The sequence below is a fragment of the Martes martes genome, assembly GCF_963455335.1.
Source record: "Martes martes genome assembly, chromosome: 15".
Taxonomy (NCBI): Eukaryota; Metazoa; Chordata; class Mammalia; order Carnivora; family Mustelidae; genus Martes; species Martes martes.
Window position 1 is genome coordinate 63,451,930 of NC_137903.1, and position 18,922 is coordinate 63,470,851.

At 44.4% G+C, this 18,922-nt stretch overlaps 1 protein-coding gene across 2 annotated transcripts in view; it reads right to left on the reverse strand.

The window, feature by feature from the left end:
- FMN2 (formin 2) overlaps nucleotides 1-18,602 on the reverse strand; it is a gene marked incomplete at its 5' end in the record, with an annotated part of 369,568 nt that extends 350,966 nt beyond the window's left edge. For both annotated transcript variants that reach the window (XM_080825184.1, XM_080825183.1), the window contains one exon: nucleotides 17,042-18,602. In XM_080825184.1, the coding sequence (XP_080681310.1) occupies nucleotides 17,042-18,602 (1,561 nt within the window). The remainder of the gene's footprint in view (nucleotides 1-17,041) is intronic.
- Nucleotides 18,603-18,922: the final 320 nt, after the last annotated feature.

The window sequence follows — 18,922 nt, forward strand, 5'->3', positions numbered from 1 at the left end:
ACAGGTAATGGTCCATGCCAGAACTATTACCATCCACCAGGGCAGGCAATAAATAAGGGAGCAATTTGGGTTTAGAGGAAAGAGAAGCTGAGTTTGGATCTACTCCCATATTCCTACGAACACATTTTTAAGGCAATAGGAAATCTGCACCTGGAAGATTCAGGTGAGAGAACTGAACCAGAAATTTAAGACATGCATGGAAAAGATTCTGGAGGGCAGATGTTAAGGAGGACGAGGAAAACCAGGTGAAGGTATGAAAAGTTAGCCTAAAATGTAGTGGGCAAACCAAGGAGAAATACGTAACGGAAACCAAGGGATGGGTGTTTTTCTGATTGGATAAAATATTATATACTTGTTTAAATGATGCCTTTGAAGTGCTTCAAATATTAGAGATTTTTATTAATGTTGAGTATAAAAAACAACCTACTAAATTAAAAGGCTAATAATGTTTCTGGATTTTAGGATTGTAACTCCCCAAAGAGAGCCATAGATACACAAAGACTAATCACACACAATGACAAAAAGAAAGCCACAACGACCACAATAATTTCAAAAGAATCTACATAATACATATCATGATCTAGGATTATATTCCAATTAGTTTGCTGTAAAAAAAAAAAAAAAAAGAAAGAAATTACTGCCTTTAAAAGCCCATATGACTATTGTGATATTATGATTTTTTGGTTTTTTTGAGAGAGAGCTGGTGCGAGTTAAGGGGTGGGGTGGGTGGCCGAGGAGGAAGGAGAGAGAATCCCAAACAGGCTCCAGGCCCAGTGTGGAGCCAGACATGAGGCTTGATCTTAGGACCCCGAGATCATGACCTAAGCTGAAACCAAGAGTCAGGACCCCAGTTGGGGTCATGACCTGAGCCGAAGGCAGATGCTTAACCAACTGAGCCACCCAGGCACCTGGTGAGACTATGATTTATTAAGAATACATATATATGTATGAATATGTACATATTTTACATATGTACATATATATGTAAGAATACATATATATATATGTATATATATGGTTTTCATCCAGTTCTGGTACAGAGCCCCTAAAATCCCTGGAATAAGAGCAATAAAGGCATCTTGGTTTTCACAACAAACCTCTTTCAACCACAGCTGAATTTATGCTAATGAGAGGACTTTTGCAAAGCACCTAAGGATGAGGGCAGGTTGCCAGGGAAAAAAAACCTTGTGATTAGAGGGCTGGATCTTCTAGTCTCACTCTTGACCTCCAGGAGGGGAGAGGAGCTGGCGATTGAGTTCAATCACCAAAGGCAATGATTTAATCAATCAAACCAATATAAAGAAGTGTCCTTAAAAACCCGGAGGACTGGGTTAGGGGCACCTCCAGGTTGGTGAACACACTGGGGAGGGTGGCATGCTGAGAGAACGTAAGAGTTCCTTCCACACCTTCCCCACACCTTCCCTATGTATCGCTTTCATCTGACTGTTCCAAGTCATATCCTTTTATAATAAGCTTTTATAATAAAGTTATACCCTTTTATGGTAATCTAGTAAGTAAAATATTTCTCTGAGCTCTGTAAGCTGCTCTAGCTAATTAATTGAACCCAAAGAGAGGACTGTTGGAACCTACAGCTGGTAAGTCAGAAGTCCAGGTTACCACCTAGACTTTTGGTTGGCATTTGAAGAGGGGGCAGACTGGTAGGATTGAAACCTTAACCTGTGGGATCTGCTGTTATCTCCAGGTAGATAATGTCAAAATTACATTGAATTATAAAACACCTAGCTGATGTCATAAAGAATTGCTTAGTGTTGGGGGGTGGGGGGAATGACACACATTGGATCAGAAACCCCAAAAACCCATATATTTATATCAGAATCTTAACTATAAACTTTAGATATTACTAACTAAACTTTAGGTTTAAAAAATATTTATAAAGGAAATCATGACATACAACTGAAAGACACTGAAAAGATTCATCCCAATAATAACTAGAAATAATACAAAAGCAAGATACCACTACCCTTAGCAATAAAACATATGAAGCATCAGCAAAGAAAACAGAAATCCTCCGTGGAGAAAAGTCTAGAACTCTAGTAAAAGAACATAGGTGGGCTAAATTAATGAAGAGGTCTTTCACAGAAGTGACAATAATCCTTAATCTAATCTATAAATTTAATAAGAGATCAAATACCATCAGGACTTCTTAAGAAACTCCACACTTAGAGGGAAGACAACAGATCCATCAACTTTGAAAAAGGGCACACTTCCAGGTAATTATACACATTGCAAAGTCGTTTTTAAGAACGGTATAATACTGACTAAAGACAGAAAATCAAACATAAAAGGAAGAGACCCTCAGAAACAAACTTACCTATATATGAGAATCATATGAAAAATCAATGAGTAAAAGCTATATAGGAGATGATGCTGAAAACCTGGCTTGCCATATTAAGAAGAATAAAACTGAGTCCCTACATTACATCATACATGCAAGAGGACACTAGATAGTTCAAAGGCTTAATATAAAAGGTAAAACAATAAAGCTAACAGAAGACTATGGAGAAAAGAATGTAACCAAGCAATAGGACAGGATTCCTTAAATGAGAGGAAAATAGCACAAAACATAAGTGAAAAATAGCATTGATCATATCAAAATTAAGTATTTCTTTTCAAGCAGGGACACAACAAATGTAAAGAAGGTATGAAATATTAGAGGAAGACATATATAATGTCTAAAACTGATTCTACATGCGAAGAGTCCAGTGATTACATACAACTGAATCCACACCAAATAGTTTCAATAGTAAGAGAGAGTTACTACAGGGAATTTCTTCTTATACAGACTCTTGGAAGGATTAAAGAAAAAGACTGTAGCATCTTTTTAGAACTACTCACCAAGAACCAAATTAAAACCAGGCCACCAAGGAAGTGGTTGCCTCTTCTCTGATCTCAAGTCCTGGACTCCGAGAGCACACTCCCATTGCTAGAATTAGGAAGCCTCATGGCTGGATGTTACCTCTGCCGTCAGCCCCAGAACTGTGCTCCCCCAGCCACCAGCCACACCAGGAGCAGGGACACACCATGCCCCACCATCTCAGGAAAAGAACACCTGAACAGTAGACCTCTGCTGACACGGCCCCAGAAGGATCTACAGTTCCACAGCTGTACGTGTAAGCGCAAACAACAAAAGTTGGTCCTAGGCTTCATTTGGGTCTTCCAAATCGGGTGGAAATTCATCAAACCTAAGCCACATTTGAAACAAAACCTGCAGGGGAATCTGAGAAGCATCACTTTTATGTTAGCCTCTAATATAAGGAAAGAACCCCAGGAGCTTAGTGACAATCCTTCATATCCTTAACATTGGTAATAAAATAATATCAAGAATTTACAAAGATAAAGAGAACCCTTGTGAATAAATAAGGAAAATCAGGAAACCCTATAGAAAAAGAAAAGAGGGAAAAAAAAAAAGAAAAAGAAAAGAGGATATCAACAGGCAATTCAGATGGGCGTTACCCAAATGGCTTAAAATAAACTAAAGTTTTCTCAAAGGCATCAGCCATCAGATGAGTATAAAATAAGAAGTAAAACAAGATACTGCTTTCCCTCATTGGATTTGGTAAAAATCCAAAAACTAGGTAAGTGCTAATTCACTGCATTCATAGAGTAAAAACTGGGGAAAACATTCTGGAAAATAATCTGACAGTACCTAGACAAATTAAGTAAATACTTTATGGCCCAGCAACCTCACTCCTGAATAAATATCCCATAGAAGTTCTCACACAGGAATGTTCAGCAGTGTTGCCTGTGGTTGTAGAGAAGAATGAGAGCCCAGATGTTCATCCCTGTGCAAACACTTAAAGTATGAGGAATGTCCAGAGCAACCACACTGCACAACCACAGGGTACACAAGTCACACGCAATAAAAGGTGAACTGAACTGTGGGGGCGCCTGGGTGGCTCAGTGGGTTAAAGCCTCTGCCTTCAGCTTCGGTCATGATCCCAGGGTCCTGGGATCGAGCCCCACATCGGGCTCTTCCCCCTCTCTCTCTGCCTGCCTCTGCCTACTTGTGATCTCTGTCAAATAAATAAATTAAAATCTTAAAAAAAAAAAAAAAAAGTGAACAGTGCCCCCTGGTGTGTACAACCCAGCAGAACCCTCACTTTCTGGAATATTATAGAGCAGCAAGAAGCAATGAACTTGACAGATATTCACCCAGAAAAATGTATAAAGTTCTTTCCAAAGCCTGCTGAGTTTTGGGGTATTGTTTTTTTTTAACCAACACAAAGGGGCACCCGGTTGGCCCAACCGGTTAAACAACTGACAACTGTCATCTCAGGGTCACGGGGCTCTGTGCTCAATGAAAAGTCTGCTTAAGACTCTCTCTCCCTCTGCTCCTCCCCACTCTCTCTCAAATAAATAAATCTTTAAAAATAAAAAACAAAAAGCAACAGAAAGAATTCCAACTCAGAATGTTTGTATAAACTAAAATATATACAGAAATATTATATACTTTACAGTACATACAATTTCAAGGATGTCAAACATCAAAAGCAATTCCCTAAACACACACACACACACACACACACACACACACACACACACACACACTGGTCCCTACCCCCTTTGGGAGGGCAGAGTAGTAAATGAACATACAGCTATTCCCTCCTTTCAAAAAGTCACGTAATGCCAATTTGCTTTTGCAAAAGATCCACATTAGTACTTATTTTCACTCACCAAAAGAAATCCAAAAAGGACTTTTTCGGTTTCTCGAAAAAAGGCAAAAAACGAAAACAGCACTGAGCATTTCTCTTCTAGCGGGGCCTTTACAGAGGCCGTGTACACCCCAAGCACGGAGAGTGGCGCCCCCAGCGCCTTCCCGAGGAACTACACGCAGGATGTCAGCACACCTCCAGAGTTGAACAGTGTCTACGAGCATCTGTACTGTATCTTGATTTATTACGAGCAGCCATTAGCAAGATGTACCTTAAAGTATCAGAAAAAGCCTAAAAGAGGTTGTTTTTCGAGTCTGGGAACCCTCAAAAATTTTCCCATATAAATTAATGGTAATTGTTTCTTTGCTTTGCACCATTTCGGCTTACAAAAGTTTGCATAAGAATACTGTATTTTTGGATACAGAAGGAAACCTCTACAGGGAATAAGTATGGACAAAATGAAGAGTTTTGCATGGACTGATGATGGGATGTGTCATGTACCGAGGGGTGTGAGTTAAATGCTCTTTGTTTCCCCCCTGGAGATCAGCAACAGAGTGTCAATAATATCTAAAACTACTAGAGAGAACATGAGATGGCTGAAGAACTGAAACATTCAGGATAAGGGACAGACTGAGCAACAAGGAGGGGATAAAACCATGGAGCGTTAGAATATTAATACATACACAGTAGAGATTTTAAACTTTAGCCTCAGGGCAGTAAGGAATCACTGAAATGTTTCTAAACTGCCCCGGCCGCCCATCTTTATATTGTTAACAGTTTTCTCTCTTGTCTTGTAGAGAATTATCAGAGAGGAGCCAGAGCCATGATAGCTAAGTGGGATGTGTCTGATGCCCAGGAGAGAGAGAGAAGCTAGAGATCGGTAACTTTAATCAGTAATAAAACCAAAAGGAAATTGGTGGCTCAACCTTAGGGATTAGCCTAAAGCTACCTAAATCTGTATGCCCAGCTTTTACCATTCCCAGGCAGATGGTGGAGAAAATGATCTGGAATTCAGAATCAAATAAGCCTCCTTACCGAAATAATCCGAATCAGAGACAGAAGTCTTCTAGGATGACTTTTTCACTTATACCCCACGTTTGGCTCAGACAACGGTCTGTCTACAGAAATCACTGCAGTTCTTAGTCAACCTCATATGCCCACCCACAATATGCTAGATCCAACAGAGTCAACACACTTTGGGATTTTTCTAAAATTGGAAGACACAGATCAAATCCTATATCCTGAAATAAACTACCAGGATACTATCCAAACATTTTACACCCTCAAAGCCATTTAACCAAAATAGAGCTGTAAGATATAATCATCTTGCAGAACATCTTAGGTAGCTGCAAAATATAACACCTCCCATAAAGAATTTGCATACCTTATGTCTCCAAGGGGAAGTATTCGTCTACAGGTTCCAAAAGGGGTGGATTGGAAGAGGAGAGGCCAATGATCTACAAGTACCTGGGCTAACAAATGAGTCGGAGGGGTGCCTGGGTGGCTCAGTCGTTAATCGTCTGCCTTCGGCTCAGGTCATGATCCTGGGGTTCTGGGATCGAGCCCCATATCAGGCTCCCTCCTCAGCGGGGAGCCTGCTACTCCCTCTCCAGCTCCTCCTGCTTGTGCTCCCTCTCTCCCTATCTCTCTGTCAAATAAATAAATGAAAATCTTAAAAAAAAAATTGAGTTGCAAAAGATTATCTGTTGTTATCCCATTGTTTTCATTACTTTTAAAAGATAAGACTTGTATGTTAAGAGTGAAGAGACTCATTGTTTACATAACTTTCCACAGAGTATTCTAATTAATTCATGTGTAAGCCTCAGATAGCTCTATTCTGTGCATTTGCTTCTCAATGGGCTTAAACAAGCCGCACTTCTTCATGGACAATAAAACAAAAGTAAAAATCCTAGGAGTTCGCAAAACCTTTTAGCCTCCGTCTCTAAGGAAGTTTTTTAGTCAATGAAAAAACTTCTACACGGAATACCATAGATTAATAAAAATTATGAGTAAGCACAATCAGGAAAATTGAAAACATACAAAAATCAATATCCTTGAACCTTGAGTATAATAACGTTTTGAACTGCATGGGTGTATACTTACACGAGGATTTTTTTGTTATAAATACAATATAGTACCATAAATGTATTTTAACTTCCTTATTATTTTTTTTTAAAGATTCTGGGGCACCTGGGTGGCTCAGTCATTAATTGTCTGCCTTGGGCTCAGGTCATGATCCTGGGGTCCTGGGATTGAGCCCTATGTCAGGCTCTCTGCTCAGCGGGGGACCTACCTCTCCCTCTCTCACTCCCCCTGCTTGTGTTCCCTCTCTCGCTCTCTCTCTGTCAAATAAATAAGATCTTTAAAAATAAATAAATAAAGATTTTATTTTTCATTTGAGAGAGAGAGAGTACATTAGCAGAGGGAAGGGCAGAGGGAGAGAGAAAAAACAGACTCCCCACCAACCAGGGAGCCTAATGTGGGGCTCGATCCCAGGACCCTGAGACTATGACCTGAACCGAAGGCAGACGCTTAACCCACTGAGCCACCCAGGTGCTCCAACTTCCTTATTATTTTTTAATAACATTTTCTTTTTCCTAGGTTATCACATTGTAAGAATACAGTAAATAATACATATAACATACAAAATGTGTCTTAATAGACTGTTATTGGTAAGTTTTATGGTCACTAATAGGCTATTAGTATTTAGGTTTGGAGGAGTCAAAAGTTATACACGGATTTTTGACTGGGGGGGTTGGTGCCCCTAATCCCTGTGTTGTTGAAGGGTCACCTGTATGTTAAAGTAGAATGAAATAAGAGAATTAACAGTACTACTCTTTTTGAGCAGTTGAAACTAAAAGAAAAATGCAAAGTCAACTATCCATCCAAAAATAAGAGATGACTTATACTGTAGATAATAAATCCAAAAAGAACTTGCGCAATGTGGGGCGCCTGGGTGGCTCAGTCTTTAAGCGTCTGCCTTCGGCTGGGGTCATGGTCCCAGGGTCCTGGGATGAGGCCCCACATCGGGCTCCCTGCTCAGCGGGAAGCCTGCTTCTCCCTCTCCCACTCCCCCTGCTCGTGTTCCCTCTCTCGCTGTGTCTCTCTGTGTCGAATAAACAAAATCTTCAAAAAAACCAAAAAAACTTGCTCACCGTTTGCTGTCCGTATTAGGAAGACTCCACAGACATGCTCATTACACTCCCTGCCTCATGCATCGGACCACACGGCTTTCCTTTTCATAAAGCATGTCAGCTATACACCGTACCTACTCACTACCTTCGTGCTCAGAAACTCAAGATCCTAGATTCCCGTCAGATACTGGCCGTCCGACCAGTCCGGATCGCACTCCCTGCAGTATCGATCAACAATCGGTCGAAGGTAGCGAAATCGAAACACCGCTGCTCTCGCCATCCCTGACCGCCAGTGCAGTCTTTACCCCACGGCACCAATGCATCCTCCCCCAGGCAGACCGTCTTCGGCTCTAACAATCAAGAAAAACGAAGCATGCAGAGCATCACCATCAGCAGAAAAGGTAACTGCTGCAACGGTCCCTTCCACAGAACTCCAGGCCGGATGAGACCTGGACGAAGCAGCTTTCGTGTCTGGGCCCGGGGAAACCAGGGCACCAAGAGGAGGGAAGAAGTGACTGCCCCGGGTCCTCCAGGAAACCGGTGACATCCTCTGGAAAGGGAGACAGACTGAAAGACTCCTCCGCCTGTGCTACTGCAGCAGAACTATGAGCTTCCTGCTAAACTCACTCCTTCCCCTCCCGTGTATGCAAAGCCACAGCTTAAATGACACAGAATTCATTTCCATAGGAGCCCACAACGTTACCGGCACTACAACAAAGAATGCTTCTGCTTGAAGTATGAAAAGAGGCAACTGAGTAGTAAAACAAGCATCATTTAAAACACCATACAGGCTTAATTTTTCCAAGAAATCATCCCATTGCCCCTGAAAATAAATAGACTATCTTCAGCCTATCATGGCTCTGGTAGAACAGAAAATACAGCTTCGAGTAGGTTCAGGATATGTGGAAACTGGATGGAGGAAGAGTGGTAGCTCTTCCCCTATCCAATCAACACCTCCCGGGACATCCTTGGAAGGGTGGAGGACGTGCATGTTTCCCTTTCTCTCATCCACGGAGGAGCAAGTGTCAGAGAGTAACAATTCGCCAGCAAGGTTAGAGTCCTCTTAGAGCATCCAGTAACTGCCATTATCTGTTCATATAATGTTGATGTGATAATACCTTGCTTTACTAAATAGCATTTCAAATTGACTAGACGTCGTATTTGTCATATACTTATATTTTTAATATAAAAAAAAAAAGCCTGGGAAAGTTTTTAGCCACTAAAATTATATCCAATAACTATCAAACCACAAGCAGTAGTTATTTGTTTCTTCCTAATGGTCCCTTAATGCTAAATTTCATTAACATCAGGTTATTACTTACAACACACAAGTAGGAATAAACAGAGCAATAAAATTTTCTCTATTTCCTTACTTCTTCATTCATTGCCAATAAAATTTATAACTGGAAGCTCAATTACTGTATTATCATTGCTATTTTAAAATCAACCAACAAATATAAGATGTTCTTTCAAAACAAGTCCTACCAAAGTATCATTATTTCCTCAGATTCAATCATACCTCAATAAAAATAATTAATTTAGACTGATCAAAAATGTTAGTAATTTTCCAGTTTGAATTCAATAGGAAGTTACCAATAGGAAACCTAGATACCCAACTTGCCCTTTCAAAAAAAAATGGCAGGGGTGCTCAGTCAGCTGAGCATCTGACTCTTGGGGTTTTTTTTTGTTTGTTTTTTGTTTTTAAGATTTTGTTTATTTATTTGACAGAGATCACAAGTAGGCAGAGAAGTGGGGGGGGGGGGAGCAGGCTCCCTGCTGAGCAGAGAGCCTGATGCGGGGCTCGATCCCAGGACCCTGGGATCAAGACCTGAGCCTAAGGCAGAGGCTTAACCCACTGAGCCACCCAGGTGCCCCCCAACTCTTGGTTTTAGCTCAGGTCATGATCTCAGGGTCATGAGATCACGCCCCATGTTGGGCTCCGTGCTCAGCAGGGAGTCCATTGAAGATTCGCACTCCCCTCCTCCCACTGTTCCTCCCCCAACTCATGCTCATTCTCTCTCTAAAACAAATAAATCAAGTCTTTCAAAAAAAAAGTAGGTAAAAATTTTAAAAGTGGCAAACAATTATTCATAAAAACCCCAGTATGCTAAGTGTCTGTCATATTCCTGGCACACAGCAGACACAGAAGAAACATTGGTAGATATGTTGATAGAGATTAGATGATGGACAGAATCAGGTGAGTATCCAAGGTGGAAGGAAAAGCAGAAATAGGTGAGAAAAAAGACCAAAGAATCCCTAAACCCAAAAAGCGTTCATAATGTGATGTGGACAGTAAGTGCAGAGATAACGGAAATAAATGATGCCAGTTAAGGGTAGTTGGTAAAGACACAAAAAATGAAAATGGGAATTTAAACAGCCCTTTCAGATGCTAAATCAAGAGAAATAGTATGGTCCAAGAGGGTAAATACTTCAAGGCAAAGGCACAAATCAGGAAAATGAAATGTACATTCATAAAATAGTAAACAGATTAACTTGTCTAAAGTTGAGAGCTTATGAAGGAAATGGTGGGAGGTTAAGGCTGCAAAGTCAGGCCTTGTCACCAGATGCTCTGCAGAACAAAAATCCTAAGGGTGTCTGCCTGCTGCCTCCTCTTCCCCACCCCTCCTTTAAAAATGAGCAACTGCCCCTAATCACACAGCCACATCTCCATCGTATGCTTTCCCTATCCAAACTCTGAAGGAAACCAACAACCACATAAAATGATAGAAGGAAAAAAATGATGCATAAATGATTGGGAATAAAACAGTGATTAGGTATATGAATCAACCTTCTGCATACAGTTTCAGAGTTGTTTTGTTTTGTCTTAACCAATTTGGTTTTGGTCCACTTTGAGCAATGAAGTTTATTAAGGCAATAAACCAGGAGAAGAAAGCATAGAGCACCAATTACGTGCCTCTACCAGACAGAGCTGTAGTGGCTTCATATAAACTATTTCATTTAATTTTCACATTATTAATGTGAAATGACTCCTCTAGCTTCATATGTGTAAGAAAAAATTACTCGAGAGTCCCTTTAAAAAGCTAAGATACAAATTTATCTAGAATGATAGCAGAACAACTGCTGTACCATCATCCGACTGAATATGTTCAGCAGTTTTTAATAGAATCAGAAGGAAACACAGCTCAAAAAGCACCTGTTCAATTTCATATACACATTGCTTATACCCTAAGCCTAAATGCACTTAAAAGTAGGCCAGTCTGCAGCTCATAAAGCAGACATTAAAACCCATCACTGGGGTACTTGACTTCAGTCCAAACAGTCTTAAAGAAAACATGAGAAAGGATGTTGTAGATCAGACTAAAATGACTTACGGGGGCTCCTGGGTGACTCAGGCGTTAAGTACGGCTCAGGTCATGATCCCAGAGTCCTGGGATGGAGCCCTGCATTGGGCTCCCTGCTCAGCGGGAAGCCTGCTTCTCCCTCTCCCACTCCCACTCCCCCTACTTGTGCTCCCTCTCTCGCTGTGTCTGTCTCTGCCAAATAAATAAAAACGAAATCTTTAAAAAATAAAATAAAGAGATTTAAGAACAGTGTTTCCAGCCCTAGCTTTTGTTACCAAAATCTATTCTGATATAATAATTTGCTAATTTTATATCTATCCTGATATAATAATTTGTTAATTTTAAGAAATGTCCAAATACAGGAAAAAGCAGAGCATGCATAGAAGCCCTTTTCCCGTTACAGTAAGATGGGGATGATTTCTGACTTTCCTTCATGCATTGGAGATGAACGACATCCAGACTCTGTCACATGCTAACACTAGAAATAAGACAGCAACTGTCCTCAACAAATTCACAGTTAAATCATTTAACAAGCTATATAAGAAAACCTGTACTCCTACACTGGAGTATCTCTACGGATATAAAAATCAAGATAACCTTTAGAAAAGGCAAAATGAGAGTCATACAATCATACTGCCAAAGCACAAGCCATTTACTAATTAGCTAGTCATTTAAAAGCTCACTGATACACTGGATTTTATTTTATACACGTTAACAACAGATTTGCCTATCCAAGCCCACATCCTAGATGAAAATTTGACTAGCTCACGGCCCTGAGGCAAGTTACTTCACTTGTCTGAACCTTGCTTAGCTCACTGGGAAAAGGGAAATAAATAGCTTTATTTCGACGTTGTTCTAAGGATTACAGATAATTAGGTAATGCACCACAGCGTCCGGCACTCAGTAGAAGTTTAATAAATATAACTTTACATCATAATTATAGGATTTGCCAACCGATAACAAATTGATCAGAAAAATCAAATCAGAAGTATAAGGGGTGACGAAGAGAAAAAGAGAGCCCCGTGAATGGACTAGCTGACGTCAGGAAGCAAAGACACAAACACTCAGAAACAGGAGACAGGAACCAGCAGCATGAATACTTGCCCAATATTTTCACAGCACGTAACAACGACACGCCTGATGATGACACTAAGCCATTGAAAACAGATTAAACTTTGATTCCAGTTGTTTAAAAAAGGACAGATCAGCGCATAATTGATTTTGGCAAGACTCCTATCAAAAGTGATTTAGCATCACAAATTTAGTATCTTACCTGTCCAAACCAACTAACGGCAAAACTCTATTAACAAGCTTCTGCTAGACTTGATGGACAAAGGAACCTCTCAAATTTCGGAAGCCATTTTTTTCCTACTCATGCGTGCCCAACAAATTAACTGTGGAAAGATTTCAGTGTGATGGCCTAACACATCATCAGTTTTGGTGTTTGTTTTTTTTTTAAGATTTTATTTTTTTATTTGACAGAGAGAGAGTGGAAGAGGCAGAGGGAGAAGCAGGCTCCCTGCCCAGCAGAGAGCCCGATGTGGGGCTCGATCCCAGGACCCAGGGATCATGACCTGAGCGGAAGGCAGACGCCTAACCGACTGAGCCACCCAGGTGGCCCACAGCATCAGTTTTTAACAGCCAACACAAAATAAAGTTTTGGTTTCCGTCATCACTAAATGTTTTTCTATCTACCAAACAAATACAAACATGTGCCACAAAGATCTCTTTCCACTTGAATTTTCTCCCTACACTTGGGAGGCACTAAAAAGCGAACAACATCTGTTCCTTTCTCCAGAGCTGACAACCCTCACTCTGGTTTAAAAATAAAAGATGTTTATGGAGGCTTATAGATACAATGATCACCTGCTTCGAAGGCAGCTGGCAATTAATGGAGCCAAAGACATGCAAAATTAAGGCCAAAAAAACCAATTTCCCTAAGGAGAATGCCGCCGTTCCTCAGGCCTCTGGTAATATCCAAGAGGCCCATAAAACTGTAGAGGATGGTAAAGAACCAAATGTGAAGCCAGATGACAAGAAAACAAACCGCGACAGAGAAACAGGGACGTGTGTCCTTCTGGGTTCACCAAACCACTAGAAGAAGTTTCCCTGAGAGCTGCCTAGAGGGAATCGGGTTCACTCGGACCAGCAACCCCTCTTCTTCCAGCCCAAGGCAGGCCAGATGCTCAACCATGGAACGGACGGGTCTTATTAAAAACAGAACTGAAACATCTCCTAAGCGAAGACTTAAAATTCTTTATTTTTTTATAAGTGGTTTTGACTCGATGATGTCCTTCAGTACCAAACATTCAAAAATGAGCACGAAGCAAGGACATTCAGACTGAAGCCAGTGGACTCAGCTTCTATTTCTGGCTCTGCCTCTAAATGAATCACAGGGTGACCTTGAGAGAGTCATTTCTTCTCTTTACCCACCTGCATTTCCCCACCCGTTACAAGATTAGGTTAAACCTATCACTTTCTTTTAAAGAACGTGAGTGGGTGAGATAAATATATGGAAACGGCCACACAAACATCTACTGACCACTGACCAGCCAGATCCAAACATCAAAGACAAAGTCAGTGATGTCCCTTTTTTTTTAAGATTTTATTTATTTATTTGACAGACAGAGATCACAAGTAGGCAGAGAGCCGGCAGAGAGAGAGGGGGGAAGCAGGCTCCCCGATGAGCAGAGAGCCCGATGCGGGGCTCGATCCCAGGACCGGGAGATCATGACGTAAGCCGAAGGCAGAGGCTTTAACCCACTCAGCCACCCAGGCACCCCTGATGTCTGTATTAAAACAACTCACGCCACACTTCTGCCCTGCACGGTAAAAAAAAAAAACTCCCTGGAGAGGCCAACAGAACACAGGTGCTTACCGAACAGGACTCCTTTAAGAGTCTGAAATTTCAAATCTGGAAATACTTAGCAAATTAAAATACAATGCAAGTAACAAGCTTTTTTTTTTTTCTCTTAAGGAAAACAAATCTTCAGCCTGTTTAGGGCCTACCATCTTCAAGACTGATCTATCTTCCCATGAAGTCCTCTTCCCCAACCCCTGCCAAGGAGATCAGTCCCTTTACCCCCGATGCTCCCAGAGGATGGCACTGCACCTCTCCACTGTTCCTGTGTACTCAGGGAGCCCTGGAGAGGCGGAACCATGACTTAATGACCTTTGTATATCCTGCCACTAACATATTGCCTGGTACAATGTGGATGTCTAGAATATACATACATACATTTGTTAATTTTAAGAAATGAAGGGGCGCCTGGGTGGCTCAGTGGGTTAAAGCCTCTGCCTTCAGCTCGGGTCATGATCTCGGGGTCCCGGGATCAAGTCCTGCATCAGGCTCTCTGCTCAGCAGGGAGCCTGTTTCCCCCTCTCTCTCTCTCTCTGCCTGCCTCTCTGCCTACTTGTGATCTCTCTCTCTGTGTCAAATAAATAAATAAAATCTTTGAAAAAAAATAAAAATAAATAAAAATTAAAAAATAATAATAATAAAAAAAGAAATGAATATATAGGGGCACCTGGGTGGCTCAGTGGGTTAAGCCTCTGCATTCGGCTCAGGTCATGATCTCGGGGTCCTAGGATCAGGTCCCTCGTTGGGCTCTCTGCTCAGCAGGGAGCCTGCTTCATCCCCACCTGCCTCTCTGCCTACTTGTGATCTCTCAGTCAAATAAATAAATAAAATCTTAAAAAAAAAAAAAAAAGTGGGGCGCCTGGGTGGCTCAGTCGTTAAGCCTTCACCTCAGGTCATGATCCCAGAGTCCTGGGATCAGAGTCCCACATCGAGCTTCCTGCTCTGTGGGAGGCCTGCTTCTCCCTCTCCCACTGTGTCTCTGTCAAATAAATAAATAAAATCTTTAAAAAATAAATAAATAAAAATTTTAAAAAATGAATATATATTCAAAGTCCAATCTATTAGAAAGAGCAACCATTAATATCAATAAATGATAATGTGAATCATGGTGACATTTTCATTTAAAAATATATATTTATAGGGACACCCAAGCAGCTCAGTGGGTTGAGCACCTGACTCTTGGTTTCGTTCAGGGCATAATCTCAGGGTCCTGGGATCTAGCCCTAAGTCTGGGCTCTGGGCTCAGCGGGAAGTCTGCTTGGGGTTCTCTCCTCCTACCTCTCTCCCTGCACACGCACTCTCTTTTAAATAAATAAATCTTTTTTAAAAATACATACATATACATACACATTTATAAATGAATGATTCCCTAAAGAGGAAACCTATGATTTCTCACCAGCATTAAATTCACAAAATTGACTCAAGAACTTTCCTGTCTTCTTCCTTCAAAATAGTCTTTCGGGGATTTGTTTTGTTTTGTTTATATTTTTTATAATTTGTCTACAGGGTATTAGACTATAAGCATTACTTTTAACATAACCTACACAAATAAAGAGAAGGGAGAAGTTAAAAAGAGAGCAAGAGAGGGAAAGGGAGCAAGCAGTAAATAAATGAACAAAGTAAATAAAAAGAAGCTACTCTTAAGAATCTATAAATATAAAAGGTGATCCATAAGTGAAAGTAAAAATGTAGTAAATACAAGTAACTACAGCATTAATGGCAGTTAGCCAAAGTAGCTATGCCCATTGAGAAATGTCACTTAAGAAATGTTTTATAGAGGGGTGCATGGGCAGCTCAGTGGGTTAAGCCTCTGCCTTCAGCTCAGGTCATAATCCCAGGGTCCCGGGATGGAGCCCCACATGGGGCTCTCTGCTCAGCTGGGAGCCTGCTCCACCCCCTACCTCCGCCCTCCTCCCTGCCTACTTGTGATCTTACTCTGTCAAATAATTTTTTTTTAAAAGAAATGTTTTATAGCTAACCCATTTATCAAATGGGTTAATCAAAAACTTAACAGAGGATGTTAACTTTTCGAATTACATTTGAAATTTTTAATCATTCAAATATTTATCACAAACCTACCAGCAATTGCATAAATTTTCATTCTTTTCTACTCCTTAAATTCTTGGTCAATATTTCCCTAAATAACTAAGAGTAGAAAAGAACAGGAAACAAACTATCGCTCTACCAGTAGGCACTTAAGGTAAGGCCTTGGGACCTATCCGCCTATAAGAAAGGATAAACTCACTGAACTACTTGCTTTTTAACCACAGTAAGTGGACCCCTTAGCTGAGCTTTCACGGTGCCCATCAGAATCCATAACAACGGTTGAGGAGAGGTGCCAGTTGGGTTCCATGTCCTTTTGGTTTTCTCATCTTCACTATCTCCAAGCTATGCCGTTTTGACTGGACATAAAACCTAATGAAAATTATCCCTAATATTCTATTTCATTATTTATTAATTTTCTAATACCATGTGTCAGATCTGGTCGCATCAGCAAACAGGAATGTCCCCTTAAGTTCATGAGTAGTCTACCCAGATGGCTGAGCTAGAACTACATATTACATACATACATATATACCCACACATGTTAGAGCAGTCAGAGATCGCCTCTGGATAGCACTGGAATAAATAGTTTCTTGACCCTTGTCAAGGAATCATTGACAAGTTTGTTCTTTTTAATGCTGTGGGGATCAGGACAAAGAGAACGATGGCTCAGCTAACCATGCCCAAAAAAGGGGGGGTGGGGGTGGAGTTGATCTGTCTGGTGGGACCCGGGGCATAGAGACCAGCACGTGTTTTGGAGAAATGGACTGAGCCCTTTTTTGAGACAACGTAGGAGAGACACAACAAAGCTGTCCTCTCTGGAAAGAAAAGAAAAAAGAAAAGAGAGGAAAGGAAGGGGAAGGGAAGGAACGGAAAAAGAAAAGAGAAAAGAAAAGAAAAACAGAGATTTTCCGGAGCGGGTGTGCAGTTCCTGGAAGGATTCCCCTAAGAAGGCAGGACTGGCCAGAAGCAGGTCCAGGCGTCTCAGCCGGGGCAGGTGATTGGCCGCTCAGCGACGAGCGCACTCACCTGTGAACACGTTCTGGAAACCATCGGCAGCCGCCGGGGCCCCCGACCCCTTGGCGGCCTGCGCGGCGGGCGCCCCACCGCTCCCCTCCGAGGCCGCCCCGCGTTCCAGCAGGTGCGCAGAGCCCCCGGCCGGGGGCGCGCGGCCGCCCAGCTCCTCGGTCCAGTCGGCTGAGCGGCTGAGGCCGCAGGCGAGGCCGCCGTCAGCCCGGGGCTTCTTGGCTGGAGCGGCGGCCGAGACCGGGGCGGCTCTGGGCCCCCGGCTCAGGGAGGGCTCCAGCCGCCTCTTGATCCCGGGGCTCTGGCTGGGGGACTGCGAGGGAGAGTGGTTGGGCGAGCTGAGCTGCCGGGTGGTGGTCTTGATGTAGCAGGGGGTGATGAGCGGGTAGGGCTTGAAGCAGCGCGGGCTGGGCGCGGGGCTGCCGGGCAGGGAGGCCGCCGCCGGGGCGCTGGGCCTGCCGGGCTCCCCCTCGGGCTCTGCCCCCGGCGCCGGGGGCACCTCTCCCACCCCCAGGCCCCACGCCTCCCCCGGAGAGTCTCGGCGGGCATCCTCAAAGGCGTCTTCCTCGCCCTCCTCGTCAGTGTCCCCAGCCCCCGGCCCGGCGGCTGCGGCCGAGCCCTCTCCCGGCGAGGACTCGGGGAACGCGAAGGCGGTGGCGGAGGGCGAGTCCGCGGCCGTGGGCTGGCCGGGCTCCGCCGAGGCTCCGGGGCCGCCGGGGGGCGGGGGCTGCTCGGGCGCCCGGGGCTCGGGGACCAGGCTGCCCGGCAGGTCAGAGCGCGCAGGCACCGCCTGCTCCGTGTCCGGACTGCGAGGGGCCCCCCCGGCTGCGCCGCTGGACCCCAGCAAGTACTGGTCCAGGCCCAGGAAGGCCCCGGGCTGGGGGGAGGCGGCTGCGGAGGGCGCCGCAGGCTCCTCGGGGCCCTGGAGCAGCAGCAGCTGCTGCTGCTGTTGCTGGCGGATCGCCTGCTGAATGTCTGAAAGCAGGTCCTCCTGCTCCGTGGCCGAGTGAAAGCTGTAGATGTCCGTGTCCGAGCCCGAACTGGTCCTTTGTCCGTCCTGCGTCCCCGCGGCGGTCTCCAAACCCTCCAAGACCACCCTGCCCCCAGCCCCGGCCTCCGTGGGTCCATGGTCCCTCGGACGGGTCACCTCGAAGGGGTCGGCACCCTCGGTGTCCGACAGGCCCGTCTCGTCTGCCGAGAGGCTGAGGTCCGGCGTCTTGGTGACCAGAGAGTGCGCGCTGTCCAGCTCCCCGGTCTGCAGGGCCTGGGGGTCCAGCACGTCCTCGCGGGAGCCGCCGGTGCTCTTCCCCTTGGACAGGTTCTTCCTGATCCGCAGGTTGGAGAACACCGAGGCTCTGGATTCCGACTTGCTCTTCTTCTTGCCCGGCTCCCCGCCGCCGCCGCCCCCTCCCCCCTTGCCGTGCTTGCCCAGCGCCTTCTTGCCCCCGCTCCCCTTCTTTGTGGCTTCCACATCCCTGGGCCCAACGGCCTCCTCGGCGCCGCTTCCGCCTTCGTGCGAGGCATCACCTGCGCTCCTCTTCAGCTTCCCATCCTGGTTCCCCATGTTGCAATCCCGCTGCTCCGCCGAGGCGCCGCCGACACTCAGGCCATGCCGGCCCTCCTCGGCGCCCGGCCCGCACAGGGGGAGGCGCGGGGGCCAGGCAGGCGGCCGGGCGAGCCTCGGGGCGGGGAGGCCGACGCGCGCGGGGCCGGCCCTGCTCGCCTCTGCCGCTTCTCCGCACAATGCGCGCCCGCGCCCGCGGCGGCCGTGGCGGCGGCTGCAGCCCGGCGCGAGCGGGGCTCGAACATGCTCAGTGCGGCGCTCGGAGCCAGCCAATGGCTGCGCGGAACGCAGGCCGGGCCGGGCCCCCCAATGGCCGCCGC